At 36.5% G+C, this 24,288-nt stretch overlaps 1 protein-coding gene across 1 annotated transcript in view; it reads right to left on the bottom strand.

The window, feature by feature from the left end:
* FYB1 (FYN binding protein 1) overlaps positions 1 to 24,288 on the bottom strand; it is a 190,046-nt gene that overhangs the window by 34,781 nt on the left and 130,977 nt on the right. Inside the window, exon 3 of the mRNA XM_082621955.1 lies at positions 17,843 to 17,999. Within this exon, the coding sequence (XP_082478081.1) occupies positions 17,843 to 17,999 (157 nt within the window). The remainder of the gene's footprint in view (positions 1 to 17,842; positions 18,000 to 24,288) is intronic.

Below are 24,288 nucleotides of genomic sequence, written 5' to 3'. Positions count from 1 at the left end.
GGGCTTCATGAATCCCTAATGATTTATGGAACAATCTATATTTTCTATTGCTATTCTTGGGTTGATTTGCATAACTGGGGAAAATTGCCATTTTACTGATTTAGGATATTACCAATAATTGACATTCAATCTCAGCTATACCCCCAACACTATTCTATAATCTCATTACGATTTTTTTCTAGTCAACCCTCTCTTGCATCATCCTTCCTGATGGCTATTCAAAACGTTCATTACTTCCCTCAGATCTCCTATTCCTCTCCTTTCTCTTTTCATCAGATGATCTTGTTTCTTATTTCACTGATAAAATGGCACTTATTGGGGGTGAACTCTCTTCAAATGCATTCCTTTAACTCCCAAGCTTATCTACAGTTACGCTCATCCTTACCTGTCCCTACCAAAGTTCTTTCCATCTGTGTTCTGAATCCTATCTGAATGATCAATTATTTTACTTCTTTTATTCGCTTTCTTCTGTGTGTCATCATATTATTTATATTACTATTATTGTTCTTCTTCTTTCACTCCCAATCCCTAAATATCTCACTACTGCTTTCTCCCTCAGCCCCAGTTACTCTCATTCATGAAGGACAAACACTTCTCTTCACCTTTCTAAATCCTCCACATTACCACAAGGCCATCATCCTTTTCCCAAAGTAGAAAAAGCTATCCATACTTACCGACTTTACTTGCTCTCCTCCTACTCATTTCTTCATTGACTACAATCTGGCTTCCCTTGCTAATCCTTCACTGAAACTATTCTTAAAAGATTTGATTACCAAATCCATTAAACAATTCTCAGCCAGCACCTTGCTTGATGGCTTTGTGGCTCTTATCACAGTATTGGCTATTTGGCCTTCCTGGATTCTCCTTTGTTTCCATGAGAAATCTCTCCCACTCACTTCTTGTCCCTCTGGTCACTACCCCACAATTTCCTTTGTGGGTCAATTTGCTCTGACTTCCCTTTTTAAGTGATGGTGTTCTTTTGTGTTCCAGTCTTGGCTTCCTCATTTTTATTTTCACTCTATATTTGCCCCTAGATGGTCTCATATTCTCATATAACTCCACAGCTTCACATATTATCTTAATGTTGGTGACTACATGTTGAAATCTCTAGTCCAGACCTCACTTCTGAGTTTCAGACTCATCTATCTATCTATCTATCCATCCATTAATCTATCTATCTATTCATCTTCCTATCTATCTTTATTTGTATGTCTCACTGACAGTTCTATATTAACATCCCAGAAGCTGAGGTTTCCCTCTTTCATCCCAGCCTAAACCTGTTTTTCCTACTAAGTTTCTTACCTTGGTCAATTGCACCACAATTCCCTTAACCACCTAAGACTTAAGTCATCCTTTATTTCTCACTCTTCTACAGTCCCACATCGAATTAATCAAGTTCTGTAAGTTCTGCAAGTTCTGCATATTTAGTGTCTCCTATAATACACTTCCCCTTCTGCCTCTCCTCTAACCTGCTAGACACAAGAACAGGATTCTATCATTGCTAGTGTGGACCCATGCAGTAGCCTTCTGGACAGTCTTCTAGTGATGAAAATTGCTCTTCATGTTTCCTACCCTTAAAGTCCCTTCTACATGCTTCTGCCAAAGTGATCTTTCTAACATGAAATTGACACCATTTGAAGAATGTGAGCAGGAAGTGCCTTGCTATCACTGAGACCATAAAAAAGGGCTCGTGGGTACTCTTGTAGCCCAGGAAGAATTGCCATCGATATACATGTCTCAGTTTCCACCTGAGATGGTAAACATATGTGGTCATAAACTGTTATCTAATAAACTCACATTTAAAAAAATTGAACGTTTAAAATTTAACACATATGCATAGCTTACTACTTAGGTAAGTGTAAAGGCCCAGTGAAATTGATCATGACATGACACTTGTTTTTCTTAGTAAGCCTTTTTTAGATCTTGGATGATTCAGAATTAAATACAGAAACGATGAAGTAATTCAAGCCCATGGTACAAAAATCTGTTTATAATCATTGGGACAATATATGTATGTTCAATATTTTAAGTATTTGTAGTATTTAGGAGATTTACTACATTAGATATTCAGTTGAAAATCTGTGTCACATCACTTAAAAATTAGTCAGTTAGACATAATATTTTAGTTGTAAAGTAAGGACTCTAAGTGTTAATGTCAATGGCTGCTGGCCTCACAAAACAGAGTCAGCCAAAATTATGAGCTCCTAATAAAAGAATATACCATCATCTAGGAAGGAGTCTTACCTAAATAAAGAAAAAAGTACATTTAGAAAATAGAACTAAATTTGATCAAGCCCCCATCTGAATCCAACTACCAATTTGAAGAGGAATGGGGAACACACAAGCTATACTGTGAGGAAACAATCAGCGCAATCTAGAGTGTGGGCAACTATAATGACCACAAACAACTTGATTTGCTCAACAAATAAATTGCAATAATTAAAAAGAAAGTAATAGAGGGTGAACCTAGAGATTGAAAGAGAATTACAAAACATATAAGCCATAAACTTTGCTTGGATTCTTATTCAAACAAACAAGAAAACTCACATAGAGTTTAGGAGAAAACTGGAAATTTGAAGCCTTTATTTCTTAAATTAATACATAGAGTCTATTTTTAGGAAAACCTACGGAAATATTTATGGTTGTTATTACATGATGCTTGGTATTAGTTTCAAAGTAATATGAGAAGAGAGAAGTGGGGGGTATAGATGAAACAAGATTGGTAGTGAGTTAAAAACTGTTGAAGTTGGGGAAGGGTGCCTGGGTGCATACTATGCTATTCTCCTTGCATTTTATACACTTAAAATTTTTTTAAATAAATGTTTCTTAAAAAGTATAAGAAGAAGACTAGGAACCAAGATGGGGGAGTAGAAGGACGTGCTCTCACACCCTCTTGTGAGAAGACCAGAATCACAACTAGCTGCTGGACAATCATCAACAAGAAGACATGGAACTCACCAAAAAAGACACCCGACATCCAAAGAAAAAGGAGAAGCCACATTGAGACAGTAGAAGGGGCACAATCACAGTCAAATCAAATCCCATAACTGCTGGGTGGGTGACATACAGACTGGAGAACACTTATACCACAGAAGTCCACCCACTGGAGTGAAGGTCCTGAGCCCCACGTCAGGCTTCCCAACCTGGTGGTATGGCAAATGGGAGGAGGAATTCCAACGGGAGGAGGAAGAAGCAAGAAGAACTACAAACCTGCAGCCTTTGGAACAAAAACCACATTCACAGAAAGACAGACAAGATGAAAAGGCAGAGGGCCACGTACCAGATGAAGGAACAAGATAAAACCCCAGAAAATCAACTAAATGAAGTGGAGATAGGCAACCTTCCAGAAAAAGAATTCAGAATAATGATAGTGAAGATGATCCAGGACCTCGGAAAAATAATGGAGGCAAAGATCGAGAAGATGCAAGAAAAGATGAACAAAGACCTAGAAGAAATAAAGAACAAACAAACAGAGATGAACAATACAATAACTGAAATGAAAACTACACTAGAAGGAATCAATAGCAGAATAACTGAGGCAGAAGAACGGATAGGTGACCTGGAAAACAGAATTGTGGAATTTACTTCTGCGGAACAGAAAACATAAAAAAGAATGAAAAGAAATGAAGACAGCCTAAGACAACATTAAATGCAACAGCATTCGCATTATAGGGGTCGAAGAAGGAGAAGAGAGAAAGTACCAGAGAAAATATTTGAAGAGATTATAGTTGAAAACTTCCCTAACATGGAAAATGAAATAGTCACCCAAGTCCAGGAAGCGCAGTAAGTCTCATACAGAATAAACACAAGGATAAACATGCCAAGACACATAGTAATCAAATTGGCAAAAATTAAAGACAAACAAAAATTATTGAAAGTAGCAAGGGAAAAATGACAAATAACATACAAGGGAACTCCCATAAGCTTAACAGCTGATTTCTCAGCAGAAACTCTCAAGCCAGAAGGGAGTGGCATGATATACTTAAAGTGATGAAGGGAAGAACTCACAACTAAGATTATTCTACCCAACAAGGATCTCATTCAGATTCGATGGAGAGATCAAAAACTTTACAGACAAGCAAAAGCTAAGAGAATTCAGCACAACCAAACTAGCTCTACAACAAATGCTAAAGAAACTGCTCTAACTGCAAAACACAAGAGAAGAAAAGAATCTACAAAAACAAACCCCAAACAATTAAGAAAATGGTCATAGGAACATACATTTCTATAATTACCTTAAACGTGAATGGTTTAAAGGCTCCAACCAAAAGACACAGGCTTGCTGAATGGATACAAAAACAAGACCCATATACACGCTGTCTACAAGAGACCCACTTCAGACCTAGGGACACATACAGACTGAAAGTGAGGGGATGGAAAAGATATTCCATGCAAATGGAAATCAAAAGAAAGCTGGAGTAGCAATATTCACATCAGATAAAATAGACTTTAAAATAAAGAATGTTACAAGAGACAAGGAAGGACACTACATAATGATCAAGGGATCAATCCAAAAAGAAGATATAACAATTATAAATATATATGCACCCAACATAGGAGCACCTGAATACATAAGGAACTGCTAACAGCTGTAAATGAGGAAATCAAAAGTAAAACAATAATAGTGGGGAACTTTAACACCTCACTTACACCAATGGACAGATCATCCTAAATGAAAATAAATAAGGAAAGAGAAGCTTTAAATGACACAATAGACCAGATAGATTTCATTGATATTTAAAGGACATTGCATCCAAAAACAGCAGATTACACTTTCTTCTCATGTGTGCATGGAACATTCTCCAGGATAGATCACATCCTGGGTCACAAATCAAGCCTCAGTATATTTAAGAAAACTGAAATCAAATCAAGCATCTTTTCTGACCACAACGCTATGAGATTAGAAATAAATTACAGGGGATAATACATAAAAAACAAAAACACATGGAGGCTAAACAATACATTACTAAATAACCAAGAGATCCCTGAAGAAATCAAAGAGGAAATCAGAAAATACCTAGAGACAAATGACAATGAAAACATGACTATCCAAAACCTATGGGATGCAGCAAAAGCAGTTCAAAGAGGGAAGTTTATAGCTATACAAGCCTACCTCAAGAAACAGGAAAAATCTCAACCAAACAATCTAACCTTACACCTAAAGGAACTAGAGAAAGAAGAATAAACAAAACCCAAAGTTAGCAGAAGGAAAGAAATCATAAAGATCACAGCAGAAATACATGAAATAGAAACAAAGAAAACTATAGCAAAGATCAATAAAACTAAAAGCTGGTTCTTTGAGAAGAGAAGATAAACAAAATTGATAAACCTTTAGCTAGACTCCTCAAGAAAAAGAGGGAGAGGACTCAGATCAATAAAATTAGAAATGAAAAAGGAGAAGTTACAACAGACACCACAGAAATACAAAGCATCCTAAGAGACTGCTACAAGCAACTCTATGCCAATAAAATGGACAATCTGGAAGAAATGGACAAATTCTTAGAAAGGTATAACCTTCAAAGACTGAACCAGGAAGAAACAGAAAACATGAACAGACCAATCACAAGTAATGAAATTGAAACTGTGATTAAAAATTTTCCAACAAACAAAAGTCCAGGACCAGATGGCTTCACAGGTGAATTCTATCAAACATTTAGAGAAGAGCTAACACCAATCCTTCTCAAACTCTTCCAAAAAATTGCAGAGGAAGGAACATTCCCAAATTGATTCTATGAGGCCACCATCACCCTGATACCAAAACCAGACAAAGATACTACAAAAAAAGAAAATTAAAGACCAATATCACTGATGAATATCGATGCAAAAATCCTCAACAAAATACTAGCAAACAGAATCCAACAACACATTAAAAGGATCATACACCATGAACAAGTGGGATTTATCCCAGGGATGCAAGGATTCTTCAATATACACAAATCAACCAATGTGATACACCATATTAACAAATTGAAGAATAAAAACCATATGATCATCTCTATAGATGCAGAAAAAGTTTTTGACGAAATCCAACACCCATTTATGATAAAAACTCTCCAGGAAGTGGGCATAGAGGGAACCTACCTCAACATAATAAAGGCCATATACGGCAAACCCACAGCAAACATCATTCTCAGTGGTGAAAAACCGAAAGTGTTTCCTCTAAGATCAGGAAGAAGACAAAGATGTCCACTCTCACCACTATTATTCAACATAGATTTGGAAGTCCCAGCTATGGCAATCAGAGAAGAAAAAGAAATAAAAGGAATACAATTGGAAAAGAAAAAGTAAAACGGTCACTGTTTGCAGATGACATGATACTATACATAGAGAATGCTAAAAATGCCACCAGAAAACTACTAGGGCTAATCAATGAATTTGGTAAAGTTGCAAGATACAAAATTAATGCACAGAAATCTCTTGCATTCCTATACACTAATGATGAAAAATCTGAAAGAGAAATTAAGGAAACACTCCCATTTACCATTGCAACAAAGAGAATAAAATACCTAGGAATAAACCTACCGAGGGAGACAAAAGACCTGTATGCAGAAAACTATAAGACACTGATGACAGAAATTAAAGATGGTACCAACAGATGGAGAGATATACCATGTTCTTGGATTGCAAGAATCAATATTGTGAAATTGACTATACTACCCAAGGCAATCTACAGACTCAATGCAACCCCTATTAAATTACCAATGGCATTTTTTACAGAACGAGAACAAATCAACTTAAAATTTGTATGGAGACACAAAAGAGCCCGAATAGCAAAAGTAGTCTGGAGGGAAAAAAACGGAGTGAGAGGAATCAGACTCCCTAACTTCAGACTCTACTACAAAACTACAGTAATCAAGGCAATATGGTACTGGCACAAAAACAGAAACATAGATCAATGGAAAAAGAGAGAAACCCACACACCTACGGTCAACTAATCTATGACAAAGGAGGAAAGGATATACAATGGACAAAAGAAATCCTCTTCAATAAGTGGTGCTGGGAAAACTGGACAGCTACATGTAAAAAAATGAAATTAGAACACTCCCTAACACCATACACAAAAATAAACTCAAAATGGATTTGAGACCTAAATGTAAGACCGAACACTATAAAAGTCTTAGAGGAAAATATAGGAAGAAAACTGTTTGACATAAATCACAGCAAGATCTTTTTTGATCCACCTCCTAGAGTAATGGAAATAAAAACAAAAATAAACAAATGGGACGTAATGAAACTTAAAAGCTTTTGCACAGAAAGGGAAACCATAAACAAGACGAAAAGACAACCCTCAGAATGGGAGAAAATATTTGCAAACGAGCCAACAGATAAAGGATTAATCTCCAAAATATATAAACAGCTCATGCAGCTCAATATTAAAGAAACAAACAACCCAATCCAAAAATGGGCAGAAAACCTAAGTAGACATTTCTCCAAAGAAGACATACAGATGGCCAGGAAGCCCATGAAAAGCTGCTCAACATCACTAATCATTAGAGAAATACAAATCAAAACTACAATGAGGTATCACCTCACACCAGTTAGAATGGGCATCATCAGAAAATCTACAAACAACAAATGCTGGAGAGGGTGTGGAGAAAAGGGAACCCTCTTGCACTGTTGGTGGGAATGTAAATTGATACAGCCACTATGGAAAACAGTATGGAATTTGCTTAAATAAAGAAAAATCGAATTACCATATGATCCAGCAATCCCACTACTGGGCATATACCCAGAGAAAACCATAATTCAAAAAGACACACGCACCCCAGTGTTCATTGCAGCACTATTTACAATAGCCAGGTCATGGAAGCAACCTAAATGCCCATTGAAAGATGAATGGATAAAGAAGATGTTGTACATATATACAATGGAATATTACTCAGCCATAAAAAGGAATGAAATTGGGTCATTTGTTGAGACATGGATGGATCTAGAGACTGTCCTACAGAGTGTAGTAAGTCAGAAAGAGAAAAACAAATATCGTATATTAATGTATGTATGTGGAACCTAGAACAATGGTACAGATGAACTGGTTTGCAGGTCAGAAGTTGAGACACAGATGTAGAGAACAAACATATGGACACCAAGGGGGGATAGCTGCGGGGTGTGGGGATGGTGGTGTGATGAATTGGGCGATTGGGATTGACATGTATACACTGATGTGTATAAAATTGATGACTAATAAGAGCCTGTTATATAAAAATTAAATTAAATTAAATTAAAAAATTCAAAAAAGAAGAATAAGAAAAATCCAATTGCAAATGCAGTTGGAATAGGTAAGAGAAATTGATATGGTTTAATAGATTTACAAGAGTTGTTTAAGTTCTTGGGAGGTTTGCTGAGTGGAGTTATGAAATTTGTTCAGTCAGGTATCAGAAATGCTTAAAAACAAAATTCAATATGTAAATTTATACCCATAATGGGAAACATGTAAGGGAGTTTAATTACTTAAATTTATTATAAACATAACTATTGATTTGAAAGAAGTTAGTCTGAATTTTCCAAACATTAATCAAAGATCCCCCTGAAAATAATTATTCTTTTTTTTTTTTTTTTTTTTTTTTTTTTTTTTTTTTTTGCTGTACGCGGGCCTCTCACTGCTGTGGCCTCTCCCGTTGCGGAGCACAGGCTCCGGACACACAGGCTCCGCGGCCATGGCTCGCGGGCCCAGCCGCTCCGCGGCATGTGGGATCTTCCGGGATCGGGGCACGAACCCGTGTCCCCTGCATCAGCAGGCGGACTCTCAACCACTGCGCCACCAGGGAAGCCCAATTATTCTTATTTAAATAAAAATTGCTAGGTGTATAAATTGCATAGCAAGTTATATTTTGTGAGTTTAAGTATTTAAAATAAATTAGGCCTTTGCATTACTAACTTTAGTGAATTGAATATTACTTAAAAGCACAAGATGTAAATACCTTAGACATCAAAATACACTGACATTCTATAGAATAAAATCTATAGTTCTTTTCATGGTATATAGTTCTTAAGATCAGTCCTGCTCGTTTACAGTTTTATTTTCCATATTTCCTCTTCTTACATTGTCTTCTTTTCATATATTAATACTGAATTCACTTATTCTATGAACACTGGTTTCTTGTTCCTCCATGCTTAGCCCCTGCTGTTTGCCTTCTCTGGAATAATTCTCCCTTCTCATCATCCCCTGCTGTGGCCCTCCTTAATCTTTAAATCTTTAAGCCTCTTCTTAAACACTCCCTCCTCTGTGAAGTTATCCCAACTCCCCCAAGCTCACACAGTTGCTGCTTCCATATGTCATACATTGCTCACTACAGAGATTATTCTGGATTGCTATAATTATAGAGCAATTACTTGCAGGTCTCTATTCCTACTACAAGACCATAAGCCCTTGGAATAAAGAGATTACCACTCTGTTAGTTAATTTATTATTATGACTGTCATTTTTAGGAAGCTATTAGAATAATTCCTGTTACGTATAGGACTTTGATTTTTTTTGGCCAAATTAACAATGTCTTAGTAATACTAAGAAACGAATGCTTATTATTAAGGTGAATTGTTTATTATCATTTTTGAAGAAGAATATAAGTTAAAAAGACTACTGGACTTGCAGTTTACTTCCTGAAACACTTGGATGAATTACAAATATTTGCAAAATGAAGGGGATCTGCATAGCACACTCATACATATATGCCTGCACTTTAATGTAAACCATTTATTACTTGTAGGTAATGTTTGTATGCATACATATATTCATGGAACCAACATTATAGCATATAAATTTTAGTTTTATATAGGTCTGAATTCACCATATATAGAACATTAAAATAGTCATCAATATAGTCACTAAATATGAAATAGTGTTAAGAATAGGAATAACAGCGAAGAATAAAAGGAAGAAAGATGAGAGGGAGAAACAGGTGAGTGTCAAGGATAGACCCAGATCAAACTGTCACCAGCTGCTCAAAACAGTGTTCCAGGCATTGAGAAAAGCCACACAGAGAGATAAAGTGACAAACAACGACACTAGCCATAACCCAAGTCCTAGAAAAGTAAACAGAGGGAGTGGGTAAAGAAGAAAAGGAAGCTTATCAGTTGTTACAATAAGGACGTCTATTCAAGAAGGCCTTTCACCATAGTTCTTTGTTTTAGTATAAACAAAGCATACAGAATTAAATAGGAAAAGCAAAATTAATTTAATGTTATGACTGTCATGTTTAGAAAGCTATTAGAGCTCTATTTCCTGACTTTTAAAGATGGGAAATGTTGACCTTTATACTTTACTTGCTATTCATGACCTTTATTCTGTGACTTTAGCTCTTAATTGTCAGTTTGTTTTTTAAAGAAGAAGGAGGAAATCTAAGCGACATATAAAACTGTGTTCTATACCTGACCTCACTGAAAATGAAATCCCATGAATTTTTCTCTGAAACACGACTTCCTGTATTTAATGCATGAGAAATTATAAAACTATGACTTCTTTAAGCCAATGGACTTAGGTAAGAGTGTCTGGGAGTGCATGACTGATATGGCAAGTCTCAAAATTCCAGAAAGTGTTAAGCATTTCTTTTTTGTTTTTCTAATGTTCAAAAAATGTTGAAGAAAGTGTTACTTTATTTTTTTAACATCTTTATTGGAGTATAATTGCTTTACAATGGTGTGTTAGTTTCTGCTTTATAAAAAAGTGAAGCAGTTATACATACACATGTCCCCATATCTCCTCCCTCTTGCGTCTCTCTCCCTCCCATCCTCCGTATCCCACACCTCTAGGTGGTCACAAAGTGCCAAGCTGATCTCTCTGTGCTATGCGGCTGCTTCCCACTAGCAATCTATTTTACGCTTGGTAGTGTATATATGTCCATGCCACTCTCTCACATTGTGCAAGCTTACACTTCCCCCTCCCTGTGGCCTCGAGTCCATTCTCTAGTAGGTCTGTGTCTTTATTCTCGTCTAGCCCCTAGGTTCTTCATTACCATTTTTTTTTCTTTAGATTCCATATATATACAGTATTTGTTTTTCTCTTTCTGACTTACTTCACTCTGTATGACAGACTCTAGGTCCATCCACCTCACTACAAATAACTCAATTTCGTTTCTTTTTATGGCTGAGTAATATTTCCTTGTATATATGTGCCACATCTTCTTTATCCATTCATCTGTCGATGGACACTTAGGTTGCTTCCATGTCCTGGCTATTGTAAATAGAGCTGCAATGAACATTGTGGTACATGACTATTTTTGAATTATGGTTTTCTCAGGGTATATGCCCAGTAGTGGGATTGCTGGATCATATGGTAATTCGATTTTTCTTTATTTAAGCAAATTCCATACTGTTTTCCATAGTGGCTGTATCAATTTACATTCCCACCAACAGTGCAAGAGGGTTCCCTTTTCTCCACACCCTCTCCAGCATTTGTTGTTTGTAGATTTTCTGATGATGCCCATTCTAACTGGTGTGAGGTGATACCTCATTGTAGTTTTGATTTGTATTTCTCTAATGATTAGTGATGTTGAGCAGCTTTTCATGGGCTTCCTGGCCATCTGTATGTCTTCTTTGGAGAAATGTCTACTTAGGTTTTCTGCCCATTTTTGGATTGGGTTGTTTGTTTCTTTAATATTGAGCTGCATGAGCTGTTTATATATTTTGGAGATTAATCCTTTATCTGTTGGCTCGTTTGCAAATATTTTCTCCCATTCTGAGGGTTGTCTTTTCGTCTTGTTTATGGTTCCCCTTGCTGTGCAAAATCTTTTAAGTTTCATTACATCCCATTTGTTTATTTTTGTTTTTATTTCCATTACTCTAGGAGGTGGATCAAAAAAGATCTTGCTGTGATTTATGTCAAAGAATGTCCTTCCTATGTTTTCCTCTAAGAGTTTTATAGTGTCCAGCATTACATTTAGGTCTCAAATCCATTTTGAGTTTATTTTTGTGTATGGTGTTAGGGAGTGTTCTAATTTCATTCTTTTACATGTAGCTGTCCAGTTTTCCCAGCACCACTTATTGAAGAGGCTTTCTTTTGTCCATTGTATATTCTTGCTTCCTTTATCAAAGATAAGGTGATCATTGTGCATGGGTTTATCTGTGGGCTTTCTATCCTGTTCCATTGATAAATATTTCTGTTTTTGTGCCAGTACTGTACTGTCTTGATTACTGTAGCTTTGTAGTATAGTCTGAAGTCAGGGAGCCTGATTCCTCCAGCTCCATTTTCCTTTCTCAAGATTGCTTTGGCTCTTCAGGGTCTTCTGTGTTTCCATACAAATTGTGAAATTTTTTTGTTCTAGTTCTGTGAAAAATGCCAGTGGTAGTTTGATAGGGTTTGCACTGAATCTGTAGATTGCTTTGGGTAGTAGAGTCATTTTCACAATGTTGATTCTTCCAATCCAAGAACATGGTATATCTCTCCATCTATTTGTATCATCTTTAATTTCTTTCATCAGTGTCTTATAATTTTCTACATAAAGGTCTTTCTTCTCCTTAGGTAGGTTTACTCCTAGGTATTTTATTCCTTTTGTTGCAATGGTAAATGCGAGTGTTTTCTTAATTTCACTTTCAGATTTTTCATCATTAGTGTATAGGAATGCAAGAGATTTCTGTGCATTAATTTTATATCCTGCTACTTTACCAAATTCATTGATTAGCTCTAGTAGTTTTCTGGCATCTTTAGGATTCTCTATGTATAGTATCATGTCATCTGCAAACAGTGACAGTTTTACTTCTTCTTTTCCAATTTGTATTCCTTTTATTTCTTTTTCTTCTCTGATTGCTGTGGCTAAAACTTCCAAGTCTTTGTTGAATAATATTGGTGACAGTGGGCAAACTTGTCTTGTTCCTGATCTTAGTGGAAATGGTTTCAGTTTTTCACCATTGAGGATGATGTTGGCTGTGGGTTTGTCATATATGGCCTTTATTATGTTGAGGAAAGTTCCCTCTATGTCTACTTTCTGCAGGATTTTTTTTATCATAAATGGGTTTTGAATTTTGTCGTAAGTGTTAAGCGTTTCTAACTAATAAAAAGGTTATAATGGTAAATTCTTACTTTTCTTCTAATTTTAGAGCCAGAAAAAGAAAAGTCTTTCACTGACTAAGAATGACCTCAGGGTAAGAACTGCTTAACCTTTCCTTTTCCAATCTTAGTCATTTCCATTATTTATTATTTCTTATTACTTCACTTTTCCTGTTTCATTACTATTAGCAACCATGTAATTTGCTTTGTATGCCACAATATTCAACCACTGGTTCTGTGTTCATATGAATGAGTTATACTGTTAAAATTATAATTAATTTTTAAAAATGGTACCAAGAAATGAGTTACCCTAGAGATATTGATTTGAACACTAAAACTGATAAATGAGCTCCTTTGACCCATTTCAGTTCCTCTTCAGATGTCTGAGTAAAATAGAAAATAGAACTAGCTGATTTCTGACCACTAGGTGGGGAAACAATACAGTTTAAAATACTGTATAACTTTGGCCTCCACTACTGTCTTTTTGAAGATGTTTATTATTTGTAATTCTCACCTGCCTCCAATTCTTCACATTCTTAAGGCATACTGACCTGAAAGATATAATTACAAGTGACTTCTGGGAAGTGGGCAGGTGATAAAGACCGGGAGATCTCCTGAAATTCTTTCTTTGATCCCGATTCCTTTTCTTGCCTTCAGCAATACAGACTCTACACCCTGGGGAGAACTGTGAACCTTATCAGTCATTTATGCCTTTGGGAAGCCAGTCCCTCACCTGAGCACTAGTTCTTCGTTGTTCTAATCATTGGTTCTAGAAATTCACTTCCTTAGTGATCTTAACAGTGTCAGGACTTTAAGTGTGGAATATACACCCATGACTCTCAAATATATATTTTTAACCGACAACTCTCTCCTAAGCTCTTCACTTTTTATGCCTAATTGCCTCCTCAACATCTGGGCTTGCATGTTTAAGAGATGCCACAAGCTTAACATAGTTGGGCTCTCCTGATCTTCCCCACGCCCAAACTTGCTCACCTTCAGCCAATCCCATTTCTGTTGATGGACACATCAGCCTTGGAGTTACTCAGGCTCAAACCTTGGAGCCACATTGGATCCTCTTTTTCTTTCATACCCCAAATCCAAATTCTGTAGTCTCTACCTTCAAAATACCTCCAGAATCTGGACCTCGTACCACTTGCCCTGCACCCTCCTGGTTAGAGCCACCTCCGCACCTTGCCTGCATTTCTGCACTATCTGCCCAACTGGTTTCCCTTCTTCAATTTTTGCCAACTGTCCCTTTTCAGACAGCTGTTAAGGTGATATTTACAAAACATAAGTGTGAGAATGTCACTGCTCTGCTCTAGCTCTTCAGGGTTTCCCATTTCACTTAGGATAAGAGCTGCAATCTGTATTATGACCCGCAGGGACCTGCATGAGCTGAGTCTTTCCCTCCTACTCCTTCCCTTTTTCATCTACTCCAGCCCCAGCTACCTCCTTCTGAGTCCCTGGACATTCTAGGGCTCTGTTCTGTCTGTCCTCTCTGCCTGGAATTGTCTTCCTCCAGATATCTGCATGACTAACTCCTTCACTTCCTTGAGTCTTTGCTCCAGTATAAATTCCTATAAGGGGAGTGACGCTCACCTGTCCCTTTAAAGTTGCAACACGCTGTCCCCAACCCTCAAGCTACACCACCTAATCTGCTCTACTTTCTCCTATAGCACTTGATATTTCCTAACATGCTATATCCTTTACTTGTTTATTATGTTTTTTCCCCTTGTGTCTCTTGCCCCCTGTTTTATGTGGGCAGGAATCTTTATTTTGTTCACTGATATTTTGTGAATTTCTATTGCAAAGGCACAAAGTAGTGGCTCAAAAAATTATTACTGGAAGGGTGGTGGTGAGAAGAAAAAGCATAGAACACACATCACTCACAATTTTACTTAAAAATCATTCCATAAATTTCCCTCTCACATGAAATATAAATTTGTGAGACTGAATATCAAGACCGATGTTACTTTCATTTCCTCTTTGTGTCTTTTCTAGCTTCCCCTCCTTGGGGGAAAGTTTCCAACCCAGATATTTCTTCATTTTGGATTTTACTTGAGCTCTCTGATGGGAGCTTGAAAGTCTTACACCATACACCACATTTTTACTTAAGAAAAAATTTTGTCTTATAAATGTCCCTTGGTTTTCATTTTCTCTGTTCTCTTCATCTGACATTTAACTTTCAGATGTGCCAGTTCTAGCTTATCTAGGCAATGTAACATCTAAGATTCTTGTTTCTCTCCAACTTTTTTCTGAGAGTAAGAGTAACTCTTAGATGAATCAAACTTTCTAATTAGGAGCCCTTAATAAGATGGAAATAGGGATGAGGTTAAGTTTATTACAACTGGTGGATTTTGCTGATTTCTGATGAAAACACTATTACAAGTAAAAATTTGAACCTGGCTGGTTGGCGGGCTCTTTTCAACTTTGCACAAATTTCCTACAAAGTTGGGAAATTGACCAGCAATGGTATGATGTTGTAGTCCAGGCTACTGGTCTCTTTTTGAAATCTTTTCTTCTTTTTATAACTTTTTATTCTCCACCTTATCACAGTGGATTCTAGGGTGTAGGTTTACAGAACAGAGTTATCATAGCAGGCCTGAAGTTGCTATTTTTAAAAGAATCTTCTATCAAGATGGGCTATTGATTTGTAACTGGGAACTCAGCTCCGAAAGCATTTCCTGCACTGATAGGAAAAGTTGCCTAATGGTAAGAATGCTTTGCTGTGCCTAGATTGTATAAACAACATGACTTATGGTGAACACCCGCTTTCCTTCTAGAAGTCTAGTATTTTGGTAGTTGCTAGGCAGAAGGTGCCTAGGTGCCAGCTTTCAGTAAAAGCTGCCTCTAAAATGCTTTCCTGAGAAGCAACATTACACTTGTATTGCATTTTTTACCTGGAGAAAAGAGCAGTCCTACTCTGTCCACTGCCAGGTTTAGAAGGAGAGTGTGACTGGGATAAATCTTAGCCATGAGTACTACTATGTGCTGAGTTCCGTGTGTCCTTTTAGTGGATCATCAAACATATGGGTGGTCTTGGGGACTCCCAAACATCAGGAATAATGCCAAACCCTCCTCCTCTCCATGATTTCTTCAATCAAAGAGTTACCAGTCTTTATGCCTTAGAAATGATCAGGAATTCATGCTCAAGCTACTTACTGAAATTTCTCATTAGAATTAAACAAGATCCAGAAAGATAACTGAAGCCAGGAGCTGGGATAGAGTCATATAATAAAATTCAAAAGTACTAAGATCAAAATCTAATGGGTTAAATTCATCAGAGTAGGAACAAAATTAGGAAAAAGACACAGGATTTAATACATGTGAATGGAAAGTAATTTACACAGAAATCAAGTGTATATAAGAACACCTATTAGTTATTTTAATTAAACTAATATTTATTTGACACATATGTTAGTAGGCATATGGCTTACACTCTTATTTGGTAGCTGGTTATCATAAATTAGTATTCATAAACTCAAATGCCTGGAAGGGCATGTAGTTAACATAAATGCACAATGCAGCTTATACAGAGGATTGTAGCCACTAAGCTGCTCTACACTTTCTAGTTAGTTGAAGTTATGCCTTTAACCCCCCCACCAAAGCCTAATAAAGTGAAATATAGTGGTGGCTACCCACGACATGTTTTCAACCCCTGCTCTAAATTGTAATCATCAGCATTAAAGAAAGCTGTCAATCGGATTTTGATATTAATAGATTCTATCAGAAGGATTAAGGATATTAAGTGCTTTAAATGTAATGAATATCAATCTGATAGGGGATTGAAGTGAAGGAAAAACAAACGTAGCTAAATATTTTGGCATATTACTTACTTGCGGTAAAGGAGAATCATGCAAAACAATTTTCTAGGAGAGGAAACGGAAGATCTACTCTGACTTGCCAAAGGAATCTATGCTTGCCATCGTCTGGCTATTTCTTTTCAAAACATTGCATCTATCCCCATCTTCTGCTTACTTTTTCCTCAACCAGCTATTCTGGTAAATCACGGATAAAGAGCCCATGCATACAACCCATACAGTTTTGACATTTCTAAAACTACCATCTAAGAAAAGTGAGAGTGGGCTTGAATAAGTTTCCTAGCTTTTTAACACACAGTCAAAAATCTGAATATTCAGAGAAAACTTCCATTTTTTACTTAAAGGAGGTTATTTAGCAGGGTGGTTAAAAGCTCCCATTTTATTTGGACTCAGACTGACATTGACTCACACTTGGAGAAGTTACTTAGCCTCTGTAAAGTTCCATTTACTCATCTATGCCAGGATGATAACACTATCCACTCAATAAAATTATAAGGATTATACATGTAACGTGCCTAGCCCATCATAGGCAGTGAGTAAAATATGGTGGTGGTGGTGGTGGTGGTGATGATAATGGTGGTGATGGTGGTTGTGATAGTGGTGATGATGGCAATGATGGTGCTGGTGGCGATGATAATGATGGTGGTGATGATGATAATGGTGATGGTGGTGATGACGGCAGTGGTGGCTGTGGTGTTGGTGCTGATAATGGTGGTGACGATGTTCATGGTGGTTGTGGTGATGTTAATGGTGGCGGTGGTGGTGCTGACTTGAAGAATGCTTCAGAGCTTCTAAAAGGGCACTGGGAAATTTCTTCAAATGAACTCTTAAGGGGAAAACCACTGAAAAAACAGAGAAATAAGAGTTGCTCAAGGGTATGGTGGTGTTAGAGCAGTTTGCTCAGCCATCTCATCCCCCTGCCAACTGCTCACCTTTGTGGTTACATTATTTTACCATGGAACCCTCAGCATTCAGCCAAACATAGTTTGAAAATCCATGGCAAGAGACTGACAAAGAAATGGCAAGATAACCTTTTGCTTACTTGAGATCTAAGGGAGGTTTAATATTTCTGGGAGGTAGACTTGGGACTGCCGATTGTGATGGGTGAGATGCTGGCAATGGTGGCTGGCTGGCCGGATACGATGGTGGCGGTGGTGGTAGGGAAGTTGTTGAGTAAGACGTTGAGACTTTGCTGGTACCTAAGAAGCAAAGCAAAAAATACTGTGAATTAAGACAAATCTTCAAACTATAAGAACTGGCTATTCCAAGTATGTAGAAATGAGGATTTTAAATATAAATATGTAAGAAATGCATTCTATTTATTCTAATTAATGCTTTAAAGAGTTTAATACTCTCGGTATCATGGGACATGGCTTTTTTATTTTCTTTCTGCATACCAGCTTTTATATTTACAAAATTAAAACATCTACATATTTTTATTCTTAAATGCTTACAAAATCTCTATAGCATCATGATTCTCTGAATCCTCCTCAACCCTCTTGCCCTCATAAAGTCAATTTTTTTTCTTTCTTATTTTTCTTTTTAAGTTCATTTTTTTTCACACACACACACTGTATTTTATTTTCACAAGAGATAAATAAACTGACACAAAGCATTGTAAGTGGATGACCAAAACAAAAGCAACAATGGTTGCAATTACCAAACACAAAACACACTCATACTATGTCATAATATTGACATTCAGTCCAGTAATCCTCCACTGTAACAGCTCCTTTACTTTGCAGTGAAAATTGATTTGTATATTTTTTGTCTCTGAGTCCTTGTGGGATTTTTTTTTAATTCAGACAGAAGGTCACAAAAATTATAATCATCCTCATCAGTTCACTCAGTCCCATGTAATTAATTTTTTTCATCTTGATCTTTTGTTAGCACTTTTATGAATTCATCAGTTTTCCATTAGAGTTCTGAAAATGCTTATTCATTCAGTTCAGCAGTATAGTCAGTTACCAGAAACCTGTACTTGTCAGAGTTTTTTCCATGAATTCCTTGAAGATGAAACTCTTTTATAGGAACAATTTTGCAAAAGCATCAGAGTACACCAAGAACTGTCTGTAAATGACAAAAGACTTAAAAATGACCACGGTTAAAGATATGATGAAAGTTCTTAATAATGCAAATGACAAGGAAATTTAGTTATTTCTGAGATATACATTTTAAAGTAATAACTAGAATTATGATTTATAACTATATACCAGAACATATAAGATTTTTAGAAATTTCATGTAATGTCTGAAACATTTATATTAACATATTTCCATACAAATAACCCAAAGAAAGTTTAGTATTAGTTGTTTTTTTATACTGCAGGTTCTTATTAGTCATTAATTTTTTTTTTTTTTTTTTTTTTTGCGGTACGCGGGCCTCTCACTGTTGTGGCCTCTCCCGTTGTGGAGCACAGGCTCTGGACGTGCAGGCTCAGTGGCCATGGCTCATGGGCCCAGCTGCTCCGCGGCATGTGGGATCTTCCCGGACCGGGGCACGAACCTGCGTCCCCTGTATCGGCAGGTGGATTCTCAACCACTGCGCCACCAGGGAAGCCCAGTCATTAATTTTATACACATCAGTGTATACATGTCAATTCCAATCACCCAATTCATCACATCACCATCCCCACCCCCTTCCGTGGTTTTCCCCCCTTGTTATCCATACGTTTGTTCTCTACATCTGTGTCTCAAATCTTCCCTGCAAACTGGTTCATCTGTACCATTTTTCTAGGTTCTACATATATGCATTAATATACGATATTTGTTTTTCTCTTTCTGACTTACTTCACTCTGTGTGACAGTGTCTAGGTCCATCCACGTCTCAACAAATGACTCAATTTCGTTCCATTTTATGGCTGAGTAATATTCCATTGTATATAAGTACCGCATCTTCTTAATCCATTCGTCTGTTGATGGGCATTTAGGTTGCTTCCATGACCAGGCTATTGTAAATAGTGTTGCAATGAACATTGGGATGCATGTGTCTTTCTGAATTATGGTTTTCTCTGTGCATGTGCTCAGTAGCGGGATTGCTGGATCATATGGTAATTCTATTTTCAGTTTTTCAAGGAACCTCCATACTGTTCTCCATAGTGGCTGTATCAATTTACATTCCCACCAACAGTGCAAGAGGGTTCCCTTTCCTCCACACCTTCTCCAGCATTTGTTGTTTGGAGATTTTCTGATGATGCCCATTCTAACTGGTGTGAGGTGATACCTCATTGTAGTTTTGATTTGTATTTCTCTAATAATTAGTGATATTGAGCAGCTTTTCATGTGCTTCCTGGTCATCTGTATGTCTTCTTTGGAGAAATGTCTATTCAAGTCTTTGGCCCATTTTTTGGATTGGGTTGTTTGTTTCTTTAATATTGAGCTGCATGAGCTGTTTATATATTTTGGAGATTCATCCTTAGTCCATTGATTCCTTTGCAAATATTTTCTCCCATTCTGAGGGTTGTCTTTTCATCTTGTTTATGGTTTCCTTTGCTGCACAAAAGCTTTTAAGTTTCATTACATCCCATTTGTTTACTTTTGTTATTTTCATTACTCTAGGAGGTGGATCAAAAAAGATCTTGCTGTGATTTATGTCAAAGAGTGTTCTTCCTATGTTTTCCTCTAAGAGTTTTATAGTGTCCAGCATTACATTTAGGTCTCAAATCAATTTTGAGTTTATTTTTGTGTATGGTGTTAGGGAGTGTTCTAATTTCATTCTTTTACATTTAGCTGTCCAGTTTTCCCAGCACCACTTTTTGAAGAGACTGTCTTTTCTCCATTGTATATCTTTGCCTCCTTTGTCATAGATTAGCTGACCATACGTGCGTAGGTTTATCTCCGGACTTTCTATTTTGTTCCATTGATCTATGTTTCTGTTTTTGTGCCAGTACCATATTGTCTTGATTACTGTAGCTTTGTAGTATAGTCTGAAGCCAGGGAGTCTCATTCTTCCAGCTCCATTTTTTCCCCTCAAGAATGCTTTGGCTATTCAGGGTCTTTTGTGCCTCCATACAAATTTTAAGATGATTTGTTCTAGTTCTGTAAAAAATGCCATTGGTAATTTGATAGAGATTGCATTGAATCTGTAGATTGCTTTGGGTAGTATAGTCATTTTCACAATATTGATTCTTCCAATCCAAGAACATATTACATCTCTCCATCTGTTAGTATCATCTTTAATTTCCTTCATCTGTGTCTTATAGTTTTCTGCATACAGGTCTTTTGTCTCCCTAAGTAGGTTTATTCCTAGGTATATTATTCTTTTTGTTTCAATGGTACATGGGAGTGTTTCCATAATTTCTCTTTCAGATTTTTCATCATTAGTGTATAGGAATGCAAGAGATTTCTGTGCATTAATTTTGTATCCTGAAAATTTACCAAATTCATTGATTAGCTCTAGTAGTTTTCTGGTGACATTTTTAGGATTCTCTATGTATAGTATCATGTCACCTGCAAACAGTGACAGTTTTACATCTTCTTTTCCAATTTGTATTCCTTTTATTTCTTTTTCTTCTCTGATTGCTGTGGCTAGGACTTCCAAAGCTATGTTGAATAACAGTAGTGAGAGTGGACATCATTGTCTCGTTCCTGATCTTAGAGGAAATGCTTTCAGTTTTTCACCATTGAGAATGATGTGTGCTGTGGGTTTGTCATATATGGCCTTTATTATGTTGAGGTAGGTTCCCTCTATGCCCACTTCCTGGAGAGTTTCTATCATAAATGGGTGTTGAATTTTGTCAAAAGCTTTTTCTGCATCTATTGAGATGATCATATGGTTTTTATTCTTCAATTTGCTAATATGGTGTATCACATTGATTGATGTGTGTATATTGAAGAATCCTTGCATCCCTGGGATAAATCCCACTTGTTCATGGTGTATGATCCTTTTAATGTGTTGTTGGATTCTGTTTGCTAGTATTTTGTTGAGGATTTTTGCATTGATATTCATCAGTGATATTGGTCTGTAATTTTCTTTTTTTGTAGTATCTTTGTCTGGTTTTGGTATCAGGGTGATGGTGGCCTCATAGAATCAGTTTGGGAGTGTTTCTTCCTTTGCAATTTTTTGAAAGAGTTTGAGAAGGATGGGTGTTAGCTCTTCTCTAAATGTTTGATAGAATTCACCTGTGAAGCCATCTGGTCCTGGACTTTTGTTTGTTGAAGATTTTTAATCACAGTTTCAATTTCATTACTTGTGATTGGTCTGTTCATATTTTCTGTTTCTTCCTGGTTCAGTCTTTGAAGGTTATACCTTTCTAAGAATTTGTTCATTTCTTCCAGGTTGTCCATTTTATTGGCATAGAGTTGCTTGTAGTAGTCTCTTAGGATGCTTTGTATTTCTGTGGTGTCTGTTGTAACTTCTCCTTTTTCATTTCTAATTTTATTGATCTGAGTCCTCTCCCTCTTTTTCTTGATGAGTCTGGCCAATGGTTTATCAACTTTGTTTATCTTCTCAAAGAACCAGCTTTTAGTTTTATTGATCTTTGCTATTGTTTTCTTTGTTTCTATTTCATTTATTTCTGCTCTGAACTTTATGATTTCTTTCCTTCTGCTAACTTTGGGTTTTGTTTATTCTTCTTTCTCTAGTTCCTTTAGGTGTAAGGTTAGATTGTTTGGTTGAGATTTTTCCTGTTTCTTGAGGTAGGCTTGTATAGCTATAAACTTCCCTCTTTGAACTGCTTTTGCTGCATCCCATAGGTTTTGGATAGTCGTGTTTTCATTGTCATTTGTCTCTAGGTATTTTCTGATTTCCTCTTTGATTTCTTCAGGGAACTTTTGGTTATTTAATAATGTATTGTTTAGCCTCCATGTGTTTTTGTTTTTTACGTTTTATCCCCTGTAATTTATTTCTAATCTCATAGCGTTGTGGTCAGAAAAGATGCTTGATTTGATTTAAGTTTTCTTAAATATACTGAGGCTTGATTTGTGACCCAGGATGTGATCTATCCTGGAGAATGTTCCATGTGCACTTGAGAAGAAAGTGTAATCTGCTGTTTTTGGATAGAATGTCCTATAAATATCAATTAAATCTATCTGGTCTATTGTGTCATTTAAAGCTTCTGGTTTTTTTAAATTTTCATTTAGGATGATCTGTCCATTGGTGTAAGTGAAGTGTTAATTTCCCCCTCTATTATTTTGTTACTCTCCATTCCTTCTTTTGTAGATGTTAGCAGTTGCCTTATGCATTCAGGTGCTCCTATGTTGGGTGCATATATATTTATATTTGTTATATCTTCTTCTTGGATTGATCCATTGATCATTATGTAGTGTCCTTCCTTGTCTCTTGTAACATTCTTTACTTTAAAGTCTATTTTATCTGATATGAGTATTGCTACTCTAGCTTTCCTTTGATTTCCATTTGCATGAAATATCTTTTCCATCTCCTCACTTCAGTCTGTATGTGTCCCTAGGTCTGAAGTGGGTCTCTTTTTGACAGCAGATATATGGGTCTTATTTTTGTATCCATTCAGGAAACCTGTGTCTTTTGGTTGGAGCACTTAGTCCATTCACATTTAAGGTAATTATCGATATGTATATTCCTATGACCATTTTCTAATTTGTTTTGGGTTTGTTTTTGTAGATCCTTTTCTTCTCTTGTATTTCTCAGTTAGAGAAGTTCCTTTAGCATTTGTTGTAGAGCTGGTTTGGTAGTGCTAATTTCTCTTAGCTTTTGCTTGTCTGTAAAGTTTTTGATTTCTCAGTCGAATCTGAATGAGATTCTTGCTGGGTAGAGTAATCTTAGTTTAAGTTCTTCCCTTTCATCACTTTAACTATATCATGCCACTCCCTTCTGGCTTGTAGAGTTTCTGCTGAGAAATCAGCTGTTAATCTTATGGGAGTTCCCTTGTATGTTATTTGTCATTTTTCCTTGCTACTTTCAATAATTTTTGTTTGTCTTTAACTTTTGCCAATTTGATTACTATGTGTCTCAGTGTGTTTCTCCTTGGGTTTATCCTGTATGGGACTCCCTACTTCCTGGACTTGGGTGGCTATTTGCTTTCCCATGTTAGGGAAGTTTTCGACTATAATCTCTTCAAATATTTTCTCTGGTCGTTTCTGTCTCTCTTCTCCTTCTGGGACCCCTATCATGCAAATGTTGTTGCATTTAATGTTGTCCCAGAGGTCTCTTAGGCTGTCTTCATTTCTTTTCATTCTTTTTCCTTTATTCTGTTCCACAGCAGTGAATTCCACCATTCTGTCTTCTAGGTCACTTATCTGTTTTTCTGCCTCAGTTATTCTGCTATTGATTCCTTCTAGTGTAGTTTTCATTTCAGTTATTGTATTGTTCATCTCTGTTTGTTTGTTCTTTAATTCTTTTAGGTCTTTGTTAAGCATTTCTTGCATCTTCTCGATCTTTACCTCCATTCTTTTTCCGAGGTCCTGGATCATGTTTAGTATCATTATTCTGAATTGTTTTTCTGGAAGGTTGCCTATCTCCACTTAATTTAGTTGTTTTTCTGGGGTTTTATCTTGTTCCTTCATCTGGTACATA

Source organism: Mesoplodon mirus, assembly GCF_964341445.2.
Source record: "Mesoplodon mirus genome assembly, chromosome: 5".
Taxonomy (NCBI): Eukaryota; Metazoa; Chordata; class Mammalia; order Artiodactyla; family Ziphiidae; genus Mesoplodon; species Mesoplodon mirus.
The sequence above is the reverse complement of the archived record's forward strand: the minus strand, read 5'-3'. Positions and strand labels throughout refer to the sequence as shown.